This window comes from Wolffia australiana, chromosome 4 (genome assembly GCF_029677425.1).
Source record: "Wolffia australiana isolate 7733 chromosome 4, ASM2967742v1".
Taxonomy (NCBI): Eukaryota; Viridiplantae; Streptophyta; class Magnoliopsida; order Alismatales; family Araceae; genus Wolffia; species Wolffia australiana.
Window position 1 is genome coordinate 20918130 of NC_135838.1, and position 26659 is coordinate 20944788.

The window sequence follows — 26659 nt, forward strand, 5'->3', positions numbered from 1 at the left end:
CAGAAGGCAAGCCCACAGAAAGGGGGGCTTACAAAGGGAAGAAACAACGCAGAGAGGTAAAAGGGAATGGGAATAAAAGGATGGACAGATCGCCTTTTCTCTCTGGTCTTCCATCGTGGAACTGTGACGTTTTTGGGGTTGAAACAGATTGACTGAAGCCTGATTGAATATTCAGGTTGATGTTCTTATGGTCAAACTCGGTGTTCTGGAGGCATCCTCTAAGAAAACGATTTTGAAGGAGAAGGTTTCTAAGACAGACTTACATAATCAACTTTGAAAAAGATTCAATTCCACACTTTGCTGCAGCCATTCCTATAAAAGAAAAAAGTGAATAACTATGAGATCACTGCAGACAAAATTATCAAATGGATAAAAAACAATGAAGGCCCATTCGTAGAAAGCCGCTGCTGCCGCCCACGGCGTAAGATTCAGATCCGGATACATCTGACGGAGGAGATGGCCGTCAGAGGAGACAGCGCAGCTCCGCCAATCGTCTGATTAAGAAATGAAGCAAGATGTGGGGAGGAACCAAGAGTAGTGCTAGGTGGCGGGCTCTGATTGGGTCCAGACTTTGACTGATCGATCGTTCTCGAGAGCGCCGGAGGCGATCATGTTGCGTGTCAGGTGGCAGGCGACAGCGACAACGGTGTCCACATGGCCCTCTAGACGCTGCACTATCTTCCGGGATTGTAGGTCCCACAGATAGACGGAGTTGTCCTCTGACCCGCTGACCACGTACTTGCCGTTGGTGACGGAGAACACGGCCGGGATGCAAAACTTGGTGTTGAGGTGGCCTGTGTAAGTCTTCAGGAACTTCCCGGTAGAGAAATTCCATAGCCTCTGTCATAGGGGAAGAAAGAGCGTTAGCTATATAAGAAATTCATTTGATCAGGAAAGAAACTAATTGAGTTTGTATGTGTTAGAGTTAATTGAGAAATAAGCAGTCGAAATATGATACAAAAATGAATTAAGGTGGGAGGTTTTAAAGCAAAGTCAAAAAATGTGTTATGTTGAAGCATTTATCATGCCATTGAAATTATGTTTTCTACAATATTGTTGGAACCAAGTCGGTAAGAACAATGGAGGATTAACCCTTCATAACTATGTCACGGATTCAATCAGACTGTGATCGCGCTATTGTCTTCAAACTAAAACTGTCGCCCAAGCGTCCCCTCCTATTGGATCTTTGTACCATTTCACCACCAACTGCTCAGATCCCATCAGTTAATCCACAACTCCCAGCTAAAAACCAGTTTGGGATTCTGGATCTAAATGTGCCCTGCTTGCACCCCTCTTCATTCTAGAGTTCGTATTTGCAATGTGGCTCCCTCTCAGGTGAAGTACATATCCAATGAAAAGTTCTACCAACCTCTAACGCAAACTGGGAGTATCTCTCCATTCGGTATTGCTCTTGATCAGATTTTCGCCTTGGAGACAAGGTACTTGAACCAACAAGGGATGGGGATCAAGCCCCTTCCCTACCAATAATCATGTAAGGTGAGCCCACAAAAAGGGGGCCATAAAAAGGGAAGAGACATGGAAGAGAGTTGAGGGATAAAGTGAATAAAAGGATGGACACAAGGAGGGGGAGCGGCTTCTTGAACCACCTGCCTTTCTCTTCCCTTTCACCATCCTCTATTGTGATATCCCTATCCACATAGCGTTCTTTTTGCCTTTTCTCTCTCTGGTCTTCCATCATGGAACTGTGACGTTAGTGGGGTTGAAACAGATTGACTGAAGTCTGATTTGAATGTTCGGATTGATGTTCTTATGGTCAAACTCGGTGTTCTGGAGGCATCCTCAAAGAATACGATTTTGAAGGAGAGTTTCTATGACAGACTTACATAACTAATTTTGAAAAAGATTCAATTAAATACTTCACTGCAACCACTTCTATATGCGTGAGCAGTGGATAAATCCATCAATATCAACATGTCGTGGCCAGGTTTTCTTTCTTCTACTGACACTGAGCGAGCTGCAAGTGTAGGTTACAAAGTCATTTCCAACTAGGTGGGGTGTGCTAGCGCGCTTACTCTTCTGCTATCAATGATACTAAAAATAATGAGTGTTTCGAAGAGATCGAGATGCTGTACTGTTGTCTTTACAAATGTCATACATACAAAGATTCAGGTGCAAGGTATGAGCAGGCGCGACAGTAGGAATAACCATGCGATAACCTTAAGCCTATGTTTTTTATGAACTAACAAGACATAACGAACTATCTTTGTGATAAAATGGTTCCAAGGGAAATGGGGATGCCAGCTACACAAGTATCCTTCAAAATCAACACAAGAAACATCGAAAAAACTAAATCTATTGACGCAAAACTACAGTGTGAAATGCAGAGAAAGAGCGTCTGGCGGCATTCTTAATGTTGTTCAATTGATGTTTTGGAAAAGAGAAAAGTAAATTCAGGTGACACTAATCTGTCAACGAATGAACGATCTTCAATGGATTCTCATGCAAGGCACACAACATTTTAGACTTGAGACACTAGATAGATAAATAGAACAAAAATTTAATTCGTATAGGCATGTAGCCAGTAAAACATACAAATGAAACTAAGAGAGTATTCAATGGGGAAATCAATATATATAGGTATAAGTGTTCAATACTAACAAACGAAATAACTCTGGTGTATATACATGTCTTGATCTCCAGGATACTTCGACATGAGAACCTAACATTTTACCTTGAAATATAACATTGCTTCATCATATCGCATGATAGAAACCATTTTTCCGAACGACACATCCTTTAGCTGATATCTAAAGGGCAGTCAGCAAATAATCGTCCGGCAAGATTTATCAATGATCCGACTGCCGTAATTAACTGGAAACATAATGAGCATAAAACTAAAAAACTAATGCTTTGGACCCTAATTATGACATTCGCATATTTGGAAAAAGGAAAATTAATCAGTTGAAATAAGGCATGCTACAAGAATAAACGGAGCAGAATACATACTATTGTGCTGTCGAGTGTTGCCGTAAGTATAAACTTCCCATTGGGCGAAAACTTCACAAACGCAACAGGAGGGTTCTCATCATCAATTATGGTCTTCATGCATTGGCCAGTCGAAGCGTCCCACACGCGGCACAAACCATCATAGCTGCTCGACACAATCAGAGACCCATCACGATTGAAATCAACGGCAGTGACCGGGTCTGAATGCGCAGGAAGCACACGAAGACATTTCCCAGTCTTGACGTCCCAGACACGAACGGTTTCATCAAACGATCCCGATGCAATCATGTTAGATTGCGGATTGAAGCAGGCACAAAAGACATAGTTAGTGTGACCGATCAATGTCTTTAGGCGAGACCCAGTTTGAATATCCCAGATACGGACGGTCCGATCGTCAGAAGCAGAGCAAATGTAGCGCGAGTCGGAGGAGAAAGACACGTCCGAGATGCCCTCGTCATGGTCGGCGAGCTCAGCGCGCAGAGAGAAATCTGACGTAGACCATAGACGGATTGTTTTGTCGGCAGAGGCTGAGGCGATGAGAGAGCCGTCGGGGGAGAATTTGACGGAGGAAACGGATCGCTTGTGACCGATTAGAGTTTCGGAGAGGACATACGGATTACTGATCGTCGGCTGCGATCCTGGTGAGCTCGGTGGATCGTTGCGGAGCTCCATGAACAACTTCGCGAGCTCTTCTAGGGTTTTTCGACGCGGGAGAATCTGCTACTCGCGCGTTCAACTAGAAACTGTAATCAGAAACTAGATATTCTTAAAGGGGAGTATGAAGGAAAATAGAGCCTAGTTCTTGAATGGGCCCAATAGGAAGAAGTCCATCAACCCCTCTCATCATCTCCAATGACTGGTTTGTCCTCCCATTGATATATTTATTTTTTATAATTAGTTTTTTGTTTTAATTGCTCCCTGATGAATTTTTAAGGAGGTAAAGAGTCCCTCATTGGAGATGGAAATTATTATTTTCGTTGTTTGAATTACTGATAACGAGTCAACTAAATTTAAGGAATAATATAAATTGATTTGATGAGTGAAACAATTATGTTGTATATTATTTTGTAAAAATCCTATATATGTAAACTTATTCAATATGCTACTAATTACTGAGAGTGGCAGAGATACAAAGAAATGGATTGTTGACTGAGATTGATTACCAATTTTTTAAGGGACTGTGAAATTGAGGCTGGGAGATGATTATATATGAGAAAGATGCATTGAGAGGAATCAAGAGAGAGAGAGAGGGAGAGAATGAGAGAGGCGGAGAGAGAGAGGGAGAGATAGAGAGAGAGGTTTTTTGAAATAATAAAAATGGAGAGCAAGAAGAAGCAAGAATCATGCATAGAGATAGAGAGAGAGAGACTGAAACCAAAGTAAAGAAGGAAAATATAGGTTGATTAGTTGGCTAAGTGATTGATTGAGAGACACGTCAAAAGAGACAAAAGAGTCAAAAGAGACTAGTATCTGATACAAGAATCAATTAACAAAGAGATACGTTGACATGTACATAGAAGGAAATATATGCATTGATATAGGAAAACAATAAATCAAAGATAGACTGAACGAGAGAAATACAATGAGACAAGTGGGAAAATATTATTGGAGCACAAGATGCATCTCCTTCACAACTATTATTGGATCACCATAAGGAGTGGCTACTAATATTGAAAAAAAAAGTCTGTGTTACAAATGTAGAATTAAACATTATTAAGATAATTTCAAATAATATTGATGGTTAGATTTTCCCAAATTTTTATTTTCTCATTTTTCACATTTCTCTTGCTCTCTCCATCTATCTATTTCTTTTATAAACCTAAAATAATGGCTTAGAACAATCTGTGGTTAGGGTTTCCCATTCAGAAGGAAACATGTAATCATCATGAAAAATTTGTAATCGTCATTATCATCATCATCAAGGATGCCCAATGGGAGAATGATGAAGCAAATTCAAATCCAGATGATGATATCTTTTAATAATGAATGATGTTGACGAGGAGTATAATGTGGATAAAAATTGGATGTAAAGTTATTACTAATATTATAAACTATTAATTATAACATTTTAATTTTTCTAGTATTTGTATAAAATATTTGGTAGCAATGATAAAGGGCAGTGAGAAATGGAGGCACCTGCAATGTATATGGCGACAGAGAGTGATAAATCCCCTCTACTTCCTCCTCTACTCATACTCTCCTTGATTTTTCAATTGGTTGTGTCCTCATACGCCAATGACAATCATGGGGGTGATAGTTTGTCTATGAATGTGACTGAAATTATAATGATGACTTTTGATCATCATTGTGATTGGCATCCCATATTGCATGAACAATGATGACAATGACATGCACCATCATCATCATCATCATATACTTGTCTTCATCATCAGGTAGGGAAACTCTAAGCTCAATGCAGAAGTTCCACTGAAATTCTGAATTTCATGTTACCTGGTTACCCTCTCTTGCCCCTTCCAAAATGATTTCTACCCAACCTCAGTTATCACTTTTTACCATCCAGTATTGCTCATCATCTTCCACCATCCCACTTCCTATAGTCATTACGGTTCATCCTACCCCCCATTCCACGTCTTTTTCAGCATATACAATTCACATTCCAATGACAAGTTTGTTGAAACCTACATCAATAGTTACTCGTAAAGATTGCACAAAAATCTCACGATGGCTATCCCTTAGCACAACAAGTTCATATGCTATTCTTGTACATTTGATATTAAATAATTTCATCTAATATATTCCCAATAGTAAGTACCTTAGGTTCAATTATAGCAGGATAAGTAAAATTTCTCCATTACCATCATCAACAACCACTCAATACATGAAAAGATGCACAATACTTTATTCCAGCTCATGCAATACACACTCAGACCTATCCTAATATTCTGACTTTGGATATTTGATTTTTGTGTACGCCTTTTCCTTATATTATAATTTGTTCCTCTTCTGTGTCCTTTGGTGTTTTTCATAACATGTGTTTCCTCCCATGTAAAGTATCTGATGTCAAAAGAATATAAATTTAGTCTCATATGACCATAAAATCTTGTATATTTACTTGATTTATGTATAATCAAATTCATAAGGAGAATAAACAAAAAAATCTGGAAAGGGAAAGATCCCAAATTCAGTAAGCTTTATAGCTAGACTCAAAGACATTTTCAACTGCTTGGATGATCCCGCAATCCTATTTTGGATTGCACAATCGTAGTCCTCCAATTCATTTTTTTTAATGGTGTATATACTTTCCAAGAAATCAACCAAATTACAGACAAATTTCATAGAGTCATACTTTAAATACATTTAAAATGGTACTCTGTATATGTGCACATGCATTGGTGATATCATTTGTAATTTCAACTATGCTATTAATTTTTCGTATTCTAGAGCAACATAATGATAACATGCACTTTTAGTACCATAACATACACCGTTTACATTTTTATTAGAATCAAATTTATTATATATGCATGTTATCAAGCTTAAAATTATTAAATAAATATTTAGAATGATGTTCTGAATTTACTGCATTTTTAATGTATTTTTGGGGATTTTTATGACAATAGATTCTGAAATAATATAATTTTCTGATTCAGAATATGATTTTTTTGGAATTTTTTGACATTAAATTAGGAAATAATGATCTTTCTAAGTCAAAATATATATTCATATGCATCTTTTGGACCTTTATTTTATTAAATATGGATTTTAGAAATCATTTTTTGAATATATATTTTAGCGTCGCCTTGTGGAATCGAACGGCGATGAATCACAACTAGCGTTAATGACTGGCAACAGCTAATCATAAACTCAGATAATGATTGACATCCACCAATCATTTAGCCGAGCATTCATGGAATCATGATTAGCAACGCCATGATTGCATTTATGATTAATGAACCAATTTTTAAATTTCTCAGGCGAAGGGGAACATGAACCAATAAAAAATGAGGCTTTTTTTGCAATACATGTGCCCGTGGGCTGAGGCAGAAAATGACAAAATCCAACTTTTTTTCCTTTTTTCTTTGAAATAACGGCGGGGGGCATGGCGACGTGGCACGGTGCCACATCATGACCATCTGTACAGGTGACGATCACTTGTCAACTACTGAATGGATTTCAAAGTGGAAAAAAAGCTGATGCGCCGCCACATCAGCTACGAAAATAAGTAAGCACAACTATTTAAATAATATAAATATGATTCGCTACTGTCATTTTCCCCCTACAGGTACACGTGGCACCTTTGAAAAGCACAAGCATGGAAGACTATGCACCACGAACACCTAACAACGTGGCAGTTTGACAAAAACAGAAAAGAGGAATCGTCAAGGACCTTGACTAGGAGAGAAAAAGAAATCAAGGGCTAAGATTGCTCTAACTTCATACGGCAATATCTGACGATCTACAACTCTGATTGAACTGAAATTTTCAGCACTGTTTTGTCTCCCCCTCCTCTTTCCATCCATACCCTTTGATGTATGAATAGAGGTCTGGATCACTGTGAATTTCATCTTGAACTTGCTTCCTACTTGTGTGGGCTAATTGAAAGATAGTGAGTTTTGATATCCATCAAGCGTGTTCTTGGTGTCCTGGGTGTGTGGGAAAAAGTATTTGGGAAGAGGATGAACTTAGCGGAAATCATAAAGTGTCGTGATTCTCGTGAAACATAAGGATCTAAGGTAAGCATCTTCCCCATACTTAGCTCTTTTCCCGACATTGTTGTTAGCTTAATTTAGGATTTATCATGATTTTTCATTATCACTTCACTCCCTTAGATACCCACTATCTCGTCTGTTGATCTACCATCACACTGTTCATGAATTGGATCACTATCGTATCCGTCACATTCTCTACCTTATTCTCGTAACACGTCTCGTAATTCTACTTTTACTTCCTCTTTTATTTACTAACTTTAACTTTGAATCATAACTATTAAAACCTTTTAACTGATTTCACTGTCTCACGTATTACATTCTCGTCATTATATTTTCTTATATCATTAATCAACATAGTAAAAAAATTAATCCTTAATAATTGTTCCTTGTGGAGATGATCCGTACTCATCACTAGCTAAATATTCCTAAGAACAGTTAAATATATATTTAATTGAATAATCACAATCATCGACGAAAAATTAAAACCCTAAATTTGAGATAATCACACAACATGGCACTTAAAAAACCTTAAAGTCTAGTTTGTGAATTTTTCACAAATGATTTTATTTGATAGAGTGGTTGTCCTTGAGTAGTCCTTGAAAGTATATGTGACATGGAAGCCAAACACATATGTCATGTTTCATTCAATATCCATTGATATAATATTTTCAATGTGATGCATGTGCAATGCTTATAATTGGAGTCCATAAATAGATGTAATGACTTCTTAATTTATGATGAGAACATAATTTGGTGATCCCATTTATTTTAACATGTGTTATAAATATTCGTATTTAAAAGATACAAAAGGACATCAGAATATGCATATAATAGAATTTTCAAGCCTCACTCCCATGGCTATCCGTGTGGACACACCAAAGAAAGAAAATAGATTTATTTAGGGAAATAGTTTGCTATATTAATATGCATAAATCAATCGACTTGATTCACAAGATGGCACACCAAAGGCATGGCACACCAAAGACAATGTGTGGATGAAGGGTTATGTTTTGGCTATGACCTACATTTCTCTATTCACAAGATTCTAATCTTTCCTAGCTTGAATATAGTAATAAGTCCATGATGGTGACTATGCGAAAAAGAAGGAAATACTCCTTTATATGCTTTTAGACAAGATGTTTAGCTTTGCAAGCCATGGACTAGCTAGTAAATCAATCAGTTGTGTTAAATCAATAAGAAATAATGTGAATCAAATTAGTTAGTTAATGCATAAGATGATATAGATAATTAATAAGGTCGGCCAAAAAAGGTTATCGGATCATTGTTATTAACTAAATTGATACTAGGGACAAGGAGGTCTCAGACATAAGATTTTGAAATGTTTGGTGGATATATTCAAACCTTAGGGCATTATATGATATTCCAGGGGGTAGGGACTTTTATAGAATTTTATGAAAATTTTGTAGATATTAGATGGAAGGAGGCAACTTCATTTAAAACCCTTGCAAGTCATTTCAAGTGTTGCAACTAGTGAGACTAGATGGAGAGGAAATTGGACATATGGTATCACAGTTCAAGGAGATAAGAGGAAATCCATCACTCCAAAGACCGTGTAGATATATCTAGAGGTGGGTGATGAACTGGAAGTTGAGGTTAAATAACAATGTCTATGCAAAAATATTTATAACTTCCTTAAGAGCATAAAGCGAGCAAGGGTTGAATCTATACAGAGCAAGTATTGAATAAGTGAATTATAAATTTCATTTTCATGATTTAAATACAAATATAAAAATTAAATCTAATCTTATAAAAAGATAATGAAAATAAAAAATTCCAAATCATGAGAAAATAATTATCTCAATTAGTCTAATTTGTTCAGATTTATGGAGTAAATTTAAAATTTTTTATGTATTCTATATGATAAATTAATAATTAATTCTAATTAAATACCTCACTTACACTTTACTAGCTACTGTCACGCAAACTATTGGGTTATTCTTATGATTTACATATTCTGATGCATTTAAAACAATTATACATGGTGTCATCGAGTTTTAAATATTTTCTGAGTTAAAAATGTGCTCTGCCACGTGTTGCCATTTGATGTCATCATGATTTTAAATGATCAATACATTTTTAAGGAAATATTCTTATTTTCCAGATTTGATGGTTTCTTAAAGATTTTTCTTACGTCATATTCTTCAAGGAATTAATTTTCTAATTTGAAATATTGTTTCATTATTTTTGATCTTATAATCATGAAGATATGAATTTTCTAAGCCTATATATAATGAGTTAAAAATGTGCCCTGCCATGTGTTTCCATTTGATTCAATCCACTGGCAACCAATCAAATGCATTCACAATGATTAACACACTAATCACCACGTAGAGGTTCTATTATGGCATCACGAACTGCAATGCCATAATACGCCAATCATTAATTGGCAACTTGAATCTTTTTATTCACTGGGGCAATGTGGACCAATAGAAAAAAGGAGGGATTCAAATTGTAATAAATGTGATTTATATATTGAGATGAAAATAATAAAAGAGAGAGAAAACTAAAAAATTATGGCATTACGTGTACCACTGCAATTGATTAAAGAAGAGGCAAAGACTAACACAACACTTGAAAACACATGCCATCTCAGGCAATAATTGGGAAATATTCTTCTTTTTCTATTGTGTATAACACACATTAACGTGTCATTCAGTAGAAAAGGACAACATAAAGGAATCTTGTGAGGTGGTGCACAGCAACACGCTCCCACATCACAATAATTAAATAATGATATTTAAATTTTTTTGTCATTTTCTTCAATGCAAATACACATGAAATTCTTAGAGCACAAAATCACAGAAGACGAGGTGATCGCGTCAATCATTAAATGATCCTGATTTGTCACTTCATCTACCAACAAAAAATGAGGAGGCATCAATGTCGATGATGAGGAGAGAAAAATTGTAAATGGTCAAAGCTTGATATTTAACAATCTAGAAGTCTGATTGAGCTGAAATTTTGAACCCCTCATTCCATCCAGACCCTCTGATCTATAAATAGAATGTGGGTCCTTATCAAATTCATCATTTACTCATGTGGATCCTACTCATGTGGGATGCTTGAAAGATTCTGAGTTTCTTCGATCTATAAAGCATGTTCTTGGTGTCCTTGGTTTGTGGGAAGAGGCAACAAAGTATAGGGGAGGCTTACCTGCACTCGCAAATTGTCGTGATTGTAGCAGGACGTAAAGATCTACTATAAGTATCCCCCTCTTACATAGTTCTTTTTGAAGATCATCATTATATTAGATTGATTTCACCTTTACATTTCCTTGTGTCCATACACTCTCTATGATGGATACTATGTGGCCGTCAAGCCAAATCACACCACCATGCTTTACTTAAGTTCATCAAATAAAATATTAGTTCATTATTATTCAACAAGAAGTTTAGAATGAAGTCAATGAATACATGCAGTGACTTAGTGAATTATGATGAGATCATAATATACTGATTTCTATCCTTTAAACATTTATTCTGAATTCATGTTCAATGGATTATTGAGATGGGCATTGAATTATCGTGATATAATAACACTAATTCATCCTACTTATACAGTGAGTATGATTGATCTTGTGGCCATTAGTATGGAGACACTATGGACAAATGGTGGATGCTCTTTGGAAAAAGAGTTCCCTGAATTGATCTATATGAATCCATGAATGGTATTACATTTAAATATTAATCATGTTGATTAATGTCATGTTGTTTAAGTGATCCATTGACCTAGGACACCAAGGACATCTCGTGGATGGACGACTATATTTTGACTATGATTTACGAGTCTCTAATAATAAATTAAAACATGTTTTAGCTCAGACATAGAAAGAAGTCCACAAAGATGATTGTGTGGTCCAGTCTGGATCATCTGCCCACAATATGAGAGGAGATTGACTCAAGGAAACTGATGCATCCAAATCCCTGGCCAGGATTGCGAGGATATTGGAGAAGACATTCTCCAGTGATTCTTGTTACACATTAGTGCTAACCAATATGACAGATTAGAGTTTGACGATTAACCATACCTTAATTCTTACAGTAGTCTCGTGCGGACAAAGGATTATATATGTATGGTGACTGATGATAAGTAAGGTTATATAAGAGAGTTAAAAGACTACTCTATATCTTCTAGATCTCGAGGTTTAGCTTGGTACTCCACAGGATGGAAACTTAACCTATCAATGGGGTGAATTGATCCTTAATTAGTCTATATGTTGATATAGTTAGTTAACAAGGTTAGTCAATAAATGTTATTGGGCCTTAAAGTTAATAACTGAATGATATATGGGCCTAGAGGATCACACATAGAAGACAAAAAGGAAGAATCTAATGCTTCCTACGATGAAAATAAGTTTACATGCATCAAAACTATAGCCCCATAACACAACACTCTAGTCACGTCTTACCACCTTCATGTTAATGTCTCGTCGTTACCTCAGTCATTCAACTTTCTCTGTATGTCACTTCTATGCATTCCTCTTATCATCATCATTTCACCCTCTCTCTTGCTCGATCTTCCAAAATCTTAATTGTTACATCCTATTATCTACAATAATCACCTTAATTCTATTATTAATTATGATCGTCTCACCTACCATTTTCTCCTCACTCAACTCCGTATTTTATATGTATCTCATCTCATTACACTAATCACAATATTAATAATATTAAATCCTTACTCAGAGTTCCTTGTGGAGACCACTTTGCTAATTGTAATTAAGAATAAATCTAAAAATATCTTTTTAGAATGGTTATGCTGGATGCATAGAGGGGATAAAGACAAAACTATCCTCAATATTTGAGTCCAAAACTCTTTTCGGATTATTTGATATGATGGTTTGAAGTTGACTCATCCACACTTGTTTGATTTTGTCTCCTCCTTGATCCATGTAGTGGACTGCCTATCTGGAAAAAAAATTGGGGGACTGGAAAAAGTAAAAAAACCCTTACGATATTTAAACAAATTCACACATATATATCTTCTTAATGAATTTACCCCTTAAAATTGGAAAAATTGGGATATCATTCTAAAAATATAATAAACCCCTGTAAATATTTTAATAAATAATTATATATGTTATTAATTATCAAATTCGTTTATTTCATGAATTTAATTTAAGAAAATTCCACTAAAATGCTAAAAATAGGAAAATATTGAACCTCTAAGAATATTTAAATAAGTATAAATATAAGTTTTCTGGCTAATAAAATTTTGATTTACGAATGAATGTTATAAATTCTTTTAAATACCATAAAATAAAAAATAAACATAAAATTATATTAATAACCATTTTAATGAAAATATACACAAAAAATTCATGAAATTACATTTGAAAGCCTTGAATATGTTTAATGAACGAACCATGAAATCATGAAATCCATGATTTCATGGTATTGTTTTTTATTTCTCTTCCTGGTTTTAATTTACATATTTGACTTGATATTCAGCTGCACAATCAAGTTCTGATCAGGTCAATCAAAGATACAAATTTCCAGCAGTTCCTGCTTTATTAAATTCAAGGAAAGATGGCTCTAGGTTTATGCATGTTGAAATTATTTTGTGTTGATGATACAGAAATGGCTCAGGAAAAATGTGTGGTGATTGTAGACATATCAATTGAAAAACATAATATACTTGCCTTGTCTTTATGATATGTCTGATATGATACCTAGAAGATGACATGTTCAATATGATGTCCAGAAGTACTATCATTTTAAATTTTAAAGAATGATATTGAAAGTGGACATCAACAACTAATAACGTTTACATGGATATGATTTAAAGATAAAATCAAATCAAATATGGTTTTTGAAACGTCCTCCGTGATTTATTCATAGACTAATGTAGTTTATGCACTAGACTGGAAGATAATCATAAACCAGTTGCATGCTATTTGGTATTTTTATATCCCTAGTGTCTTCCAAAATTTAGCGAATAGTGTAAGTAGGTCATATATTGATGGTTGAATGTTTGATGATATATTGATCTATATTGCAGCCATGGATACTTTTAGGCCTTCCAAAGGTTTACGACCATGGAATCTCAAGAAAAGTTATATGAATACCAAGAGATTTACTTCTATGCCTCCTGATGTATATTACCTTGGTTTTATTCTTCATCAGGTGGGACATCTGTCCATCCCAAAATCATGATATCTATTCAAAAAATCAACAGCCCAATACTATTTATGAATTCCAGAGCTTTCATGGTCTTGATACCTTCTACTGATACTTTATGTACAATGGATCCCATACTGTTTCAATGAATAATATAAAATTTGAGGGGAGGGGTATATTTAATATAATTTAGAAGGCCTTTGAAGTAGCATATGACGTATCAAGTTTTGTATCAAGTTTTACCAAAAGACTACATCCCCCCAATCCCATGAGAGGCATGACCCCGTTATGGTTGTGGTTGATTTTTTGAAAATGGTTCATTTTCTGTATTTTTTCAAAGTTCTGACGCATCTAGATTTGATTATCATTTTTCAAGATTTTTATACTTACATGGTCTTCAAAACCATCAACTATAATGGCGATGTCCGATTTTGTTGATAATGTGGTTGAGTTAAAAATTACCATTAAACCATTCAGAGTCGTTGATTGTGGAGCTACTCGACAAAGATCTATTTTTCCTACTCATGTGAAACAATCGATCTTATAATGATTCCCAGACCAGCAATTTGCAATATTTTTTCTTCGTCTGCATAGGTTGGACTATATTGTTTTCAGATGACAATATAGTCCATTATCAGATGACATATATCAATAAGACAAAGATCAATAAGACAGATATCATCTGGATATACATACCGATATCCACTATCGGTTTCAACGTGGATGTCAACATCAGATATCGTTATGAATACCAGATATGGATAAATGATATCGACAAGTAAATCGATGTGTTTTTAAATTTTATAGCTTATCCGCATGTATGACCAGTATGAATTTTAATAAAGTTATACACTTAAAAAACAACCATTTCTTGTGCCTATCCATTAGAATTTCAGGGTTGGGAACCTTTCGCTGCCTCCCTACTGTACTTATCCATTTCGCTACTTCAGTGGCAAAGAGGTGATTTGATTTGTCCATTCGGAAGGATAATTTGAATGCCCCCATAGATGGAACCCGAAATAATAAATGTGATACAAGGATATGGGGTATAACCCATCTTCTCATAACAGTACCAGTCATCCATAATGATATATACAACTATACAAAAGCTCAGATATCCTCTTCTGATACCGTCTTTCATACAAACGTGATGTCACATACTATAAAGACCCTCCATTTTTCAGATATCAAACACGGTGGATATCAGCCGCTACCCGGCTACTGATATACTGATTTATGGCGATCAGCGTACCAACTGGAGGAAAATGAGACATTAACTTGTCGCCGAGTGAGAAACCCGCCCGTCTCTCCGCAAAGTCGCGCAGTTCGAGGCATGCACACGGCAGCAGTCCGTCCTTTTGCACTCTGCGCCGCCTTACAAGTGCTGGAAATTCCGAAACAAGCACATCCCCACCGTCCATTTGTAACGCAGACCCACAACAGAGGCCAAAACCCAAGCCCCGGTAGAACACCACTGACCGTAATCTTCTTCGGCGGAGCTGAGGAAGACGATGACGAGACTACGCCATTAGACTCGTTCCCAGCCAATCACGTCGGCAGAGGCAGTGGCGTTTCAACTCCTCCTGGTCCTACTCGGTTGTCATCGTCTTCGCCTGTGTTTTCACCAGGCGGCCGACACGTAACAGAGACGGAGGCTATACAATCCACAACGCAAAAATCCTTTCATTACCTTACCCGCTGAGACCCTTTTAAAGATAAGCGCGGGGCGGTCGAACCCGCCTGTTCTATCGAAGCTTCTTCGGAGCACCGATCAAAACGGGACGGGGATGGGTGGGGAGACGACGTCGCAGCAGAGGAGGGTTCCCCTTAAGCGGTTATTGAGGGTAGCGTCTGTGTCGTGCGGGGTGCAGTTTGGATGGGCTTTGCAGCTTTCTCTCCTCACGCCGTACGTTCAGGAGTTGGGAATTCCGCACGCGTGGTCTAGCCTGGTGTGGCTCTGCGGGCCGCTGTCGGGGCTTCTGGTGCAGCCGCTGGTCGGGCACACGAGCGACCGCTGCACCAGCCGGTTCGGCCGGCGCCGGCCGTTTATCGCTGGCGGGGCCGCCTGCATCGCCGTGGCCGTGCTGCTTATTGGCTACTCCGCCGACCTTGGCAGAGTCATGGGGGACTCTGGAACGCACCGCCCCCGCGCCATCGCAGTCTTTGTGGTTGGGTTTTGGCTTCTCGACGTCGCCAACAACGTCATTCAGGGACCTTCCCGCGCCCTTCTTGCTGATCTCACCGGTAATTCGTTCCCCCGTCCCTATCTCTGTCTCGCCGAAAAAAAAATTAGGATAAAAATGGGAAATTTAGGCCGAAAGAGACAGGTAGAATTAATAAGGCCTATTTCTCTCTCGGTCTGGTCAGGAAAAAGGGAAAAAAATACTTGAATTTTTTAGTTCTAAGATGAGGCACAGTAAAGCGATGTGTAGGGGATTACTCTTATGACCAAAGTTGAATATAAAAAGTTCGGCCTTTGGTGCATGCTTGAAGATTTCATGTGTATACATCTTTTCATCAGCATCCTCTTCTACAAAACTTTCTCAAGTAATTCGTGGGCTTAAAATTTGATTTTATCTTACTTTTTCCAGTTGTCCAAAAACTTGCATTGTGAGTGTTCTGCTTTTTGATTGTAGGAAAGGATTATAGGAGAACTCGCGTTGCAAATGCTTACTTCTCTCTCTTCATGGCTCTCGGCAATATTCTGGGATTTGCGACAGGGTCCTACAGCGGCTGGTCCTCCATCCTTCCCTTCACTGCTACATCAGCATGCGGCAAAAACTGTGCTAATCTTAAATCTGCTTTCATTCTCGATGTCATTATCCTGTCCATTACTACGTTCATTAGCCTCTCATCAGCCCGTGAAACTCCGTTAAACACTAGCTTTAGGACCACAGGATTAGAATCTCAGACGGAAAGTAGTTCCGAGGAGGCTTTTCTTTGGGAATTATTCGGCTCTTTTAGGTATTTAACTTCCCCAATTTGGGTAATCCTGACGGTGACTGCGTTGACTTGGGTTGGATGGTTTCCCTTCTTGCTCTATGACACGGATTGGATGGGTCGGGAGATCTATAAAGGGGCTCCCAATCAAGGGCAAAATTACCATTCTGGAGTCCGGATGGGGGCGTTTGGCCTCATGTTGAACTCTATCGTTCTTGGAGCAGTGTCAATGGCGATAGAGAAGATGTGCAGGAAGTGGGGTGCCGGCCTGGTCTGGGGAATATCGAATATCTTGATGGCCGTGTGCTTTGTAGGCATGTTGGTAATTTCCCTTGTTGCAAGTAATCTGAAGCCTTCACAGAGTGGTCTTCCTCCGGATGGCATTGTCATCTCTTCCCTTGTCGTTTTTGCAGTTCTTGGCATACCACTAGCAGTGAGTGCATTGTTATGGGTTATGTTTCTCGGCTCTATATTTTCTTTTTCATTGATTATTTTTTTTTGTTTGTATCAAAATTCTAGATCACGTACAGCGTTCCCTATGCCATGATGTCGACGCGGGCTGAACCTCTGTGTCTCGGCCAAGGTGAGAAATCTGCTCTTCGCCTCTGCTGTTACCTGCTGTCATCAACAGTGGCTGAATGAGAAAACATTTGATGCAGGTCTGGCAATGGGTATCCTGAACCTGGCAATTGTTATACCACAGGTGTGCTTCGGATCGATCAATCTTTTGTTTATTTCTGTCTCTTGTTTAAAAAATTCTCTCAAATAGTTTATGCAATCTGAAAAATCACTTCTTGTGGTTCATAGAACCCATCAAGGCAGAAAAAGGATAAAGGCTGACCTGGGTCGACCTAAATTCATCTCGGACGAAAAAATTAATCTCTGCCCATCTCGAAAAATCAGACCTTGGAGCTACCACCATTATTATTTTTTTGACAGTATTGACCGCAGGTCATCGTCTCTGTGGGGAGCGGGCCCTGGGACCAGCTCTTCGGCGGAGGTAACGCGCCGGCCTTCGCCGCGGCCGCCGCCGCGGCCTTCGTCAGCGGCCTCATCGCCATCCTCGCTCTTCCGCGTTCTCGCGTGGCCAAGAAGACGACGATCCGCCGTTGATCCCCGTACCCCCCTTCAGATTCTCTCCCTGTCCATTATCTGGGGAAGAGCTTTGCATGCTTTTCCTATACACAGATTAAACTTGCCGGGGCCGAATTCAGAGTATAGATCTTATGCATCACCTCAAGCAGCCTTTTTCTTATACAACAAATGATTCGATAATTTGAGCAAGCTTCTTCGATTTTGAAGTACTCGGATAACTTTCCCCCGTGAGATAGCCCATGTCTGTCCTTGCGTCATCCGCCGCCCCCGGCAGCTCCCCTGCCGCAAAGCCCATAACTTTCCTCTGCCCGCATCTGGACAAGCCGACTCGATTCAGAATCTGCAGAGAAATAGGCAGATACAGAGAGAGCATGCGTGAGGGAGAGAGAGAGAGAGAGATGGAGGATATTTCGCAGAAGAAAGAGTTACACGACTCATGGATTTCAATGGGGCCACGTACGGCCACCAGGCGGTGTTCCCTGTCTTCCGACTGCTGCCTCTGCTCGCAACCAACCCCCTGCCACGGCCCAGATTCACCTGCTCTCTTCTCCGATCCATTCCCGTCCCTTCTTCAGACTCTCACGCGCCTCCTTCTGCTTCTTCTTCCGCTTTTCGTGGGGTTTAACTGGACTGTAAACTTGGGGGATAGATTACCTACAGTTGTCGCCTGTTCGATGTGGTAAGAAGCAGCCGGGGCCGCTGAGACTAGCTGTTGACCGTCCTCTACTCGCCGATTGGCCAGGCTCGATGGAGGTCTCCGGGCCCATCTCTGGCCCAGCAGCCGCTTCTCGCGGGGAAGACGACGACCCACTGTCTGTCGTGGACACTCACCCCTCGTCCTTTCTCCCCTTCCCTCCTCGCTATATGGAGCGCGCGCTGTCTCTCCCTTCCTCACTACCCAACTCCTTAGACTTCCCTCCTCGCCCACGTAGTTACACCGGAGATGCGCAGCGCCAGCAGTCCGTCTCCCCGACCGGACCCTCTCCACGGCCGGCTCACTCTCTCCGAGGTAAACTTACTTGCTGGCTCACTTACAAGTTATACAATCTTGCGTCAGGTAGATAGAGTGAGTAGGACGTTCGCTGGTGGTGGTCAGGTGGCGGAGGAGATGGCGGCGATATGGAAGATAACGGGGCCGACGGCGGCGACTGGGCTGGTGCTGTACTCGCGGGCGATGGTCTCCATGCTCTTTCTGGGGTACTTGGGCGAGAGGGAGCTGGCGGGGGGGTCTCTAGCCATGGGGTTTGCGAACATCACCGGGTACTCGGTGCTTTCCGGGCTGGCCATGGGGATGGAGCCCATTTGCGGGCAGGCCTTCGGCGCCAAGCAGCGCAAGCTCCTGGGACTAACTCTCCAGAGAACCGTGCTCCTCCTCCTCTCCGCCTCCGTGCCCATCTCCTTCCTCTGGCTCAACATGGCTCGGATCCTGGCCTGGTGCGGCCAGGACCGTCGGATCGCCGCCACGGCCGGCGAGTTCATCTCCGTCGCCGTCCCCGACCTCGTCCTGCTCTCCTTCCTCTACCCTCTCCGCATCTACCTGCGCACCCAGAACATCACCCTCCCGCTCACCTTCTGCTCCGCGGCGTCCGTCGTCCTCCACGTCCCCCTCAACTACCTCCTCGTCGTCCGGCTCCGCCTCGGCATCGCCGGGGTGGCGCTCTGCATGGTCCTCACCAACCTCAACCTCTGCCTCGGCCTCCTCCTCTACATCCTCGTCTCCCGAGTCCACGCCGACTCGTGGGTGGCGCCGGGGGCGGACTCGGTTCGCGGCTGGGCGGCGCTGCTCCGGCTCGCGCTGCCGGCCTGCGCGTCGGTCTGCCTCGAGTGGTGGTGGTACGAGCTGATGATCCTCCTCTGCGGGCTCTTCGCCAACGCGCAGGCCGCGGTCGCGTCGATGGGGATACTGATCCAGACCACGTCCCTGGTCTACGTCTTCCCGTCGTCGCTGAGCCTGGGGGTGTCCACCCGGGTCGGGAACGAGCTCGGCGCGGGCCGACCGGGGCGCGCCCGGGCGGCCTCGCTGGTGGCCATGGCCTGCGCCGGGCTCATGGGCGTGGTCGCCATGGGCTTCACCGTCGCGGTGCGCCACCGCTGGGGCCGTCTGTTCACTTCCGACGAGGAGATTCTGCGGCTCACCGCCATGGCCCTGCCCATCGCCGGGCTCTGCGAGCTCGGCAACTGCCCGCAGACCACGGCCTGCGGGATTCTACGCGGCAGCGCGCGGCCCGACGCCGGCGCCAACATCAACCTCGGCTCCTTCTACCTCGTCGGCGCGCCCGTCGCGCTTCTTCTCGCCTTCGCCTCGGGCATGGGCTTTGCCGGCCTCTGGCTCGGCATGCTCGCCGCGCAGGCCTCCTGCGTCGCTCTCATGTTCCTCGTTATCTACAGAACGGACTGGGTCGCTGAGATGGAGCGCGCTAAGCTCCTCACTCGACCTTCTCCGCCTCCCCCTGACTCGAAGGTGGCCGAGCTCCAGCGCGTCGTCCCAAACAAGGACGACCCCTCCCTCGAGACCCTCCCTCTCCTTCCTGTATGATGTATGAGATCACACGTCCCGCTTCTTTCACCCCCTTTGTTAATTCCGCTTGTGAGATTCTAGGTTTTATCCTCGTTCTCTCTCTCTGTAAATGTCCATAGATTATCTGTGGTTTTCCCTGGTATCTGAATCGCATGAGAGAACGATATCTCGTCCGTAGTTTTCCCTGCCGTCTGAATCGCGAGAGAGAACGATAGATTATCTGTGGTTCTCTCTCTCTCTCTCTCTCTCTCTCTCCCCCCCCCCGTGTAAGTGTCGATAGATTATCTGTGGTTATCGCTGGTGTCTGAAGACGAGAAAGATTCTGTAACAGGAGAGACAAAGAGGATCAAATATCATAACCCTAACCCTAACCCTAACCCTAGAATTATCAGCCTCATGCCGGCAAGATTCATCGGTGGTGGGGTCTCTGGCCCCGCCGTTATAGGAATGGTGTCGGGCCCTCGACGAGACTTTCCTGTCTTCTCTCCCACGACAACCCGGCACCAGTTTAGAGCTCAGCCACGGCCTGTCTGACCGGTGGCGCCGCTCGCTTTCCATCTGAAGCTCGGCAGCCACCGCCGTGGGAGAAAAAAACACTGAAAAAGAGACGGTTCGTAGTCTCTGAAGAGGAAACGACCTTGTCCTCGTCGTAGACTGCTACCATATCTTTCTCAGCAAAGGCAAAGTGGGCATGTTTCTCTCGCTATTGGGGGCTTGAAGGGTTTGACCGCCATGGGAGATTCTCATAAAGCCGGGAAGGAAGAAGGAGACCCCACCCTTCTACAGAAAAAAGCCAGCAAATGCCTCGTCTTTGTTGACTTGCATGTGTCTTCATTAAATGAATTGATGGGAAGTGGCCAGATTTCTACCGAAAGTAGGAATCGTGGACTCGCCGGGGAAGGCAAGGACAGGATGAAACTTGCAGGTCTGCCAACATGGCGACAGTACTAGACATGTCTAGACTAGCTTGGGTTTCTGCGTAGAAGCCGGGCTCACTCAACAGCAACTCTCAGCTCCTCCATTTCGTCTACATCGTCGGTAACGAGTCCGTTTTCTGGGTCATCTTCCATGGGAGATTCATCCTCTGCCCCTACATTTTTTTCCGATGAATATAAGGAAAAGAAATACGAGAGGAAAAAAAAGATGAATTTCTTGTTATTACCTTGAGGGCCCGCATCTGTTTCTCTTGTCGCGTCGAGGAGATAAGGAAGCTCTAAAAACTGCAGGAAAGATTCCGTCTGGGGGTTCCTCTGAAGACCTGTGAAATATGGACGATGAAGTTACACCGATGAATATCAAATTATCAGGTTAGTGGGCTCACCAGAAGACGGGGGAGTCCGCACAAAGTCAAAGGGCTTGCTCCCTATAGCCTTTAACTTGTCTTTGATGTGCTGGTGAAGATCCTGGTCTTGAATTGGGGCAATTCTGAGTAAGATAGATGGATTAAAGTCGTTCAATCTTTAATTATGCATGAAATTACAGAATTCGCCGAAGATGGAATGCGCTTACGCCGGCCAAGGCTTCCGCGTCAAAGGGAAGACGGAATGGAATTGGTGTGTTATTGCAAGCCACTCTTCGTCGAACAATAATTCATGGGGACCCGGGTCTGATCCAATATCCAATATCTGCATGATCATCATAATCATCGGATAAACATTACCATAGCATGGATATTAATACCATTCAGGGAGCTGTCAGTACCTGTAAGAACTGACGCCTTGGGAGACACTTATCAAGGGCCAGAAATTTAGTCACCAATCCATCCTCTCCGTGCTGAATTACAGCAGGAAATTTGCAGTGAAGATGAGCAGAGAACCAATACGGTGGCTTCAGCTTGTTCAGTAGCTGCGCTGCAGCCCTGCTTCCCAGACTTCTTTCCTCAATCTAAGAAAAATCAAAGAAAAACAATATCAAAGAACTGACTCAACACTCTCTCACTTATTCTTTTCAAGAAAGCAGAAATCAGACCGGAAAGATCAGGAAAAAGGTCAACAGTTCAAGGTTTTAAGACTCTCTACCCTGGGGATTGAATTATTATGGTCAAACGACAATCTGATCTATCAAATCCAGCCCGATCAGCGCCACACCTGATCTGCAGACAGGCCCACTGGATTGTTCTTCGTATCTAATGGATCAATTAGCAAAGTTTATCAAGGAACTGGATGATCAGTGACCAGGCCCTCCCATCTATAGAAAGGATCGTTGGTAAAATCACCCCACAGAGGGGATCTGTGTAGCATCCCTGATTGGTTTTAAGTTCCACTGTGAAGTTCAGTTTGCACTTCCCCTGATTGGTTTTAATTGTGATGTTCGATCAGAATTGCTTAGTTTGCAAATTGCACAAAGTTATCCATGTATGCAGGGCAACAGCTGTAGGGAAGGTTCTATTCTTTTTTTTTTTGGACAAATGCAGGGAAGGTTGTGGTATCCAGTATGACATCAACTAAGGAAGATCAAGTATGGCAGCAACATTGGCAATTTGGTCCACCCTCCTCATCGTCTATAAACGTTTTTCTCTGCAGTTTGTCGACGGCTATGTATGGACAACTTCGTTTGCCAAGTATGTAACTTGGCTAAAAATAAAAGAACTTACAAGTCATCTGATTCTTCCACCAGTACTGTGTTGGAGTTAATTCACTGTGATGTGTGGGACCTGCTCAATTCACTGATTTACATGTTTTTTAGGTGGTTTCTCATACTTACAGATGACGTTAGTCCTTTAACATGGATCCACTCAATGAAACAAAAATCAAATGTCTCATTTATTATCTAAGGATTTGTGGCAATGATGCAAAGACATTATGGTGCTCCCATACCATGTGACGGTAGAGATTTCTGGGTTGGATCAGAAATGGGGAGGGGAGAAGTCGAAGATTCAGAAAGAAAAATAGACGTCTGCTTTGCTTCATTTAGGTCAGTCAATATGTACAAGGTTTATTGGGCAGAATTACACATAGCCCAATTCGATTGTATAGAGACTAGCCTAGCCGCTACTACATAAAATAATGTGCCAGTAACCAAGCCCGTGATTGCTCATCATTTCATTAACACTAATCTTTAATCAGATTTCATTCGATACTAGATGATCGTGAAACCATGCTCTAAGCTATCTGGAATATCAGTCGGAGGCAGGTATGCACGTACCTCCCTCCTAAAAAAGGGTTTCTTGCGGATAAGATCATCAGAGTCGCCAAAATCTGTAATACCGAGAGGCCAATCATGGGAAATGAAAATATCGATTGGCTGCTTGATCTGCATGAGCTTAAGAACGTCATACTCCCTGACGTGGTATATCGACCTGATATCACTCTCATTATAAGGAGGCCTCTCGTAGTGTCCTGTTTCAAAGAAGGGACATCTTATGATAGACTTAGCAATGTTATGCAACTTAAACAACTTCAAGAGGTTGATTTTACGTCACATGTAGAATTAGAATTTATAAGGTCATGAACTTAATGCCAAGGGTTGTGTTGCTCTGTCAAACTTAAGGAATTTTAGGAACCTCTCGAAATATTTTCCCTCGTCAAAGCCAGTGAGCAAGTAAGTTAGGTTTCCGAATCTGAAAAATATATGAAAGTTCGCAGTGAAAATAAGTTGTCATTCACTTGGAATATGTCGAAGAAATAAAATCATGCGGCAGAGGAATCAGAATGTACACGAGGCTTTTTTTTTCCAGGACAAAATTGAACATCAAATGCGCAACAAATTTAAATCGGTCAGAAAGTTTGGGCAAGTTTAGAATGAAAAAACGAGTCGTACAACTCACTAACCAAGATTACAATTATCTGTAGAAAACTAACCGAGATTATAATGACGTGGATTGAATATTCCTGATAATCCCCCAATACGAATATCACCGAATTTTACAACCCCAGCATAACCCAAGAAGTAAATGTTGGGTGCTGCCCATCCCCCATAATATCTGACAAAAAATCACAACTGTCAATATTTTCACTAAACAGACCTTGTCTTATTCAGATGTAAAAAATTACACGGTCAAAATATGTCCACGGCAATTATAATAATCGCCCTCGACAAATTACATATGAAAACTAATTTTCGTTGTTGCACAAAAAGCCTTATATGTTCAGGCGTAAACTGAGAAAGAACAAACGAAGGAAAACTCACAGTTCCCACAGATAATTGGAGGCTTCATGATTACCACCAATAAATATGGTTGGATAAGGAGCTATCTCTTCCCCACAGTAGTATTTCCAAAAGGAGTTCATTTTCCTATACTTTGGCAAGACATTTACGCTGGTTAAGTCGCTTTCATATCTAACCGCCTGCTCACAGAAGAGGGAAACAATTACATTACTAACTAATACGTCTTGAAAGCGAAGGAAATACCAGAGAAAAAGCAAGCAATTTTCAGCAATAGAAATTTCCCATGCTGTAGAGGGAATTATTCACCTTTTAATGCTAATACGACTCATGAAAGGTTTCTTAGGAAATAAAGATGAAGGGTCATCTTTCCATCCGACAAGCTTGCCGAAACTACTCAGAAATCCTTCAGCAATAGTAACGGAAAGAGAGATATGATGACTGATAAAGGTTCACGAAGAACAAGAAGACGATAAACCATCTCCCGGCACAAATTTTAGTCCCATCTTGTATCGAATGATATTATATCATAACTTAACTAAATGAATAATAAACTATAATCACAGCAAACCTAGACATCCAGCGCAGTCCTCTAAACTAAAACCTGAGGCCATCGTAACATAATGCATAATCCAGATTTCTAAGATGAAGAAAAGACAGTGTTTTTCATCAAGTAATCGGGAAATCCAGTAATGAAGGCCTAAAGGCGCGCAGTCGATAAAGTGATCGAGAGGTATCGAGAAGCGTCCCCTAATAGAAATTTGAAACGAATGACGAAGAAAACCTGGAAATCACCGCAGCAGATTAAAAGATCGATCTTGATGTTCTCCACCCTCTCCAAATGCTGCATCGCAGCGTAGACATTGTCGAGGTCACCGTGCATGCATCCCTCCACTGCTATCTAATCCTCAGATATTAAAAAAAACAATAGAATTAAAATAATTTCTTCAATAGATGTCGGGATCCTTGATCATACCTTCATCTCGCGCGGCTTACATGGAAGAGATAGAGAGAGGGTTTATCCAAGATGCTTAAACCCTTCAAACCCCTCACTGCACTGTACAAAGTACCCCTTTTCAAACTATTAAAACGATGAAAGAGGGAAATGGGCGGTCTTCGAAGCTCCTGACATTACTTTCTGCAGAGCAACTACAACGACAATTGAAAACAATGAAATTTTGTTAAAATTTGTCTTCTATCAGCCCCTCCTTTGGCAAGCGGCTGAACAGAGCACACATGTCTTTACCCCATCGACGATCTAGGAATGAATAATGCGAGGAAAATGAGGAACAAGATATATAACCTGGATTAGCGACCTAAATCAGGTTTATCGAGAGATTCTGTTTTGCAGAACTCCTTCGCACTGATCTCGGCTATTTCTTTATTCCCGATCTGCAACTGAACATCTAATGCAACCATCCAACTATTTTCAAAATCAGAGTAGAAATTTTGTTCTTGATCTCATACAAGCTTGTTTCTTCTCATCAGTCATCTTCCATCACGTTTCATCACTCACATCATCAGACAGCCGTCATCCGTCAATCGTTCCGGAAGATGACGGATGACAAAATCAGATGGAACGGATGATGATCCGTCATCCGTCCAAGAAGCCTAATATTATTTCTTATTATGCTGTAATAATTATTTCGGTTGTATGATTCGTCATCCGTCTTCGACGCTTACCTAGATGTAGATGTCACGTCACACATCACCATGACGGAAACGTGACGGATGACGTGAAGGTGACGATGACGAAGTTCAGAGGTCGTGACAGTGACGGTGATGAGGTGGCCTGGACGCGTGACGTGAAGGAACAGCCGTCACGGATGATGGCCGTTACATTAAAGTTCTAAATACATTTAAAAGAGAGATTGAAACTTGAAAGAGATATCGATCGAGAGAGAGAGAGAGAGAACGAACCACAAACGGAGAGCGACATAGAGAGTTTGTGGAGAGAGAGATAGAACGAAATATCGAGAAAGAGAGAGAGAGACAGAGAGATAGGAAGGATAGATAGAAAGATCTTCAACAAGAGGAACGACCGAGTGAAGAGCGCCAGAGAGAAAGAGGAACAATAGAGGGAGGAACGAGAGATAGAGAGAATAGCACGAGAGAGAAAGGGGAAGAGAGAAAGGCAAGACTAGAGCGCCAGAGAGAAAGAGGGAGAGAGAGGTACGAGAGAGCTACAGAAGAGCGCCAGAGAGGAATGAGAGAGAGAGAGAAGC

At 41.2% G+C, this 26659-nt stretch overlaps 4 protein-coding genes across 7 annotated transcripts; 2 read left to right on the plus strand and 2 right to left on the minus strand.

Annotated features, from left to right (window-relative positions):
• Nucleotides 1–264: 264 nt before the first annotated feature.
• Nucleotides 265–3724, minus strand: WDR5A (Transducin/WD40 repeat-like superfamily protein). The gene is made up of 2 exons (XM_078574339.1): nucleotides 2968–3724; nucleotides 265–840 (listed from the first exon to the last, which is right to left on the minus strand). Exons 1-2 carry the CDS (start codon nucleotides 3637–3639, stop codon nucleotides 541–543), a joined length of 972 nt encoding a protein of 323 aa, XP_078430465.1. The 5' UTR covers nucleotides 3640–3724; the 3' UTR covers nucleotides 265–540.
• An 11206-nt stretch (nucleotides 3725–14930) lies between these two features.
• On the plus strand, nucleotides 14931–17994 carry SUT4 (sucrose transporter 4). The gene is made up of 5 exons (XM_078574341.1): nucleotides 14931–16021; nucleotides 16414–17150; nucleotides 17237–17300; nucleotides 17377–17420; nucleotides 17669–17994. Exons 1-5 carry the CDS (start codon nucleotides 15565–15567, stop codon nucleotides 17828–17830), a joined length of 1464 nt encoding a protein of 487 aa, XP_078430467.1. The 5' UTR covers nucleotides 14931–15564; the 3' UTR covers nucleotides 17831–17994.
• A 397-nt stretch (nucleotides 17995–18391) lies between these two features.
• LOC144702334 (protein DETOXIFICATION 48-like) lies at nucleotides 18392–20434 on the plus strand. Its single transcript, XM_078574340.1, has 2 exons — nucleotides 18392–18821; nucleotides 18909–20434. The coding sequence occupies exons 1-2, from the start codon at nucleotides 18756–18758 to the stop codon at nucleotides 20346–20348; spliced, it is 1506 nt and encodes a 501-aa protein (XP_078430466.1). The 5' UTR covers nucleotides 18392–18755; the 3' UTR covers nucleotides 20349–20434.
• Nucleotides 20435–21088: 654 nt separating this feature from the next.
• DBR1 (debranching enzyme 1) lies at nucleotides 21089–25888 on the minus strand. 4 transcript variants are annotated; one of them, XM_078574345.1, is made up of 11 exons: nucleotides 25738–25888; nucleotides 25411–25583; nucleotides 25219–25328; nucleotides 24459–24616; nucleotides 24131–24252; nucleotides 23475–23668; nucleotides 22032–22214; nucleotides 21840–21955; nucleotides 21652–21755; nucleotides 21493–21588; nucleotides 21089–21420 (listed from the first exon to the last, which is right to left on the minus strand). In XM_078574345.1, exons 3-11 carry the CDS (start codon nucleotides 25315–25317, stop codon nucleotides 21323–21325), a joined length of 1170 nt encoding a protein of 389 aa, XP_078430471.1. In that variant the 5' UTR covers nucleotides 25318–25328; nucleotides 25411–25583; nucleotides 25738–25888; the 3' UTR covers nucleotides 21089–21322. The 4 variants fall into 4 exon arrangements, with proteins under 4 accessions (XP_078430471.1, XP_078430470.1, XP_078430468.1 ...); XM_078574344.1 differs by having other exon boundaries at nucleotides 21089–21414; nucleotides 25219–25335; XM_078574342.1 differs by having other exon boundaries at nucleotides 25219–25335.
• Nucleotides 25889–26659: the final 771 nt, after the last annotated feature.

What these genes read in the sequence shown, in the direction of transcription:
- WDR5A (XM_078574339.1), bottom strand. Translation starts at nt 3,639, where the DNA reads ATGGAGCTCCGCAACGATCCACCGAGCTCACCAGGATCGCAGCCGACG. An exon ending in CAACACTCGACAGCACAATA is followed by an intron (nt 841 to 2,967) that starts GTATGTATTCTG and finishes CCCCTATGACAG; the next exon opens with AGGCTATGGAATTTCTCTAC.
- SUT4 (XM_078574341.1), top strand. Translation starts at nt 15,565, where the DNA reads ATGGGTGGGGAGACGACGTCGCAGCAGAGGAGGGTTCCCCTTAAGCGG. An exon ending in CCTTCTTGCTGATCTCACCG is followed by an intron (nt 16,022 to 16,413) that starts GTAATTCGTTCC and finishes TTTTGATTGTAG; the next exon opens with GAAAGGATTATAGGAGAACT. An exon ending in TGGCAATTGTTATACCACAG is followed by an intron (nt 17,421 to 17,668) that starts GTGTGCTTCGGA and finishes TATTGACCGCAG; the next exon opens with GTCATCGTCTCTGTGGGGAG.
- LOC144702334 (XM_078574340.1), top strand. Translation starts at nt 18,756, where the DNA reads ATGCGCAGCGCCAGCAGTCCGTCTCCCCGACCGGACCCTCTCCACGGC. An exon ending in GCCGGCTCACTCTCTCCGAG is followed by an intron (nt 18,822 to 18,908) that starts GTAAACTTACTT and finishes GGTGGTGGTCAG; the next exon opens with GTGGCGGAGGAGATGGCGGC.
- DBR1 (XM_078574342.1), bottom strand. An exon ending in AACCCTTTTTTAGGAGGGAG is followed by an intron (nt 22,215 to 23,474) that starts GTACGTGCATAC and finishes GATTTTTCTTAG; the next exon opens with ATTGAGGAAAGAAGTCTGGG. An exon ending in GCGGACTCCCCCGTCTTCTG is followed by an intron (nt 21,589 to 21,651) that starts GTGAGCCCACTA and finishes CATATTTCACAG; the next exon opens with GTCTTCAGAGGAACCCCCAG.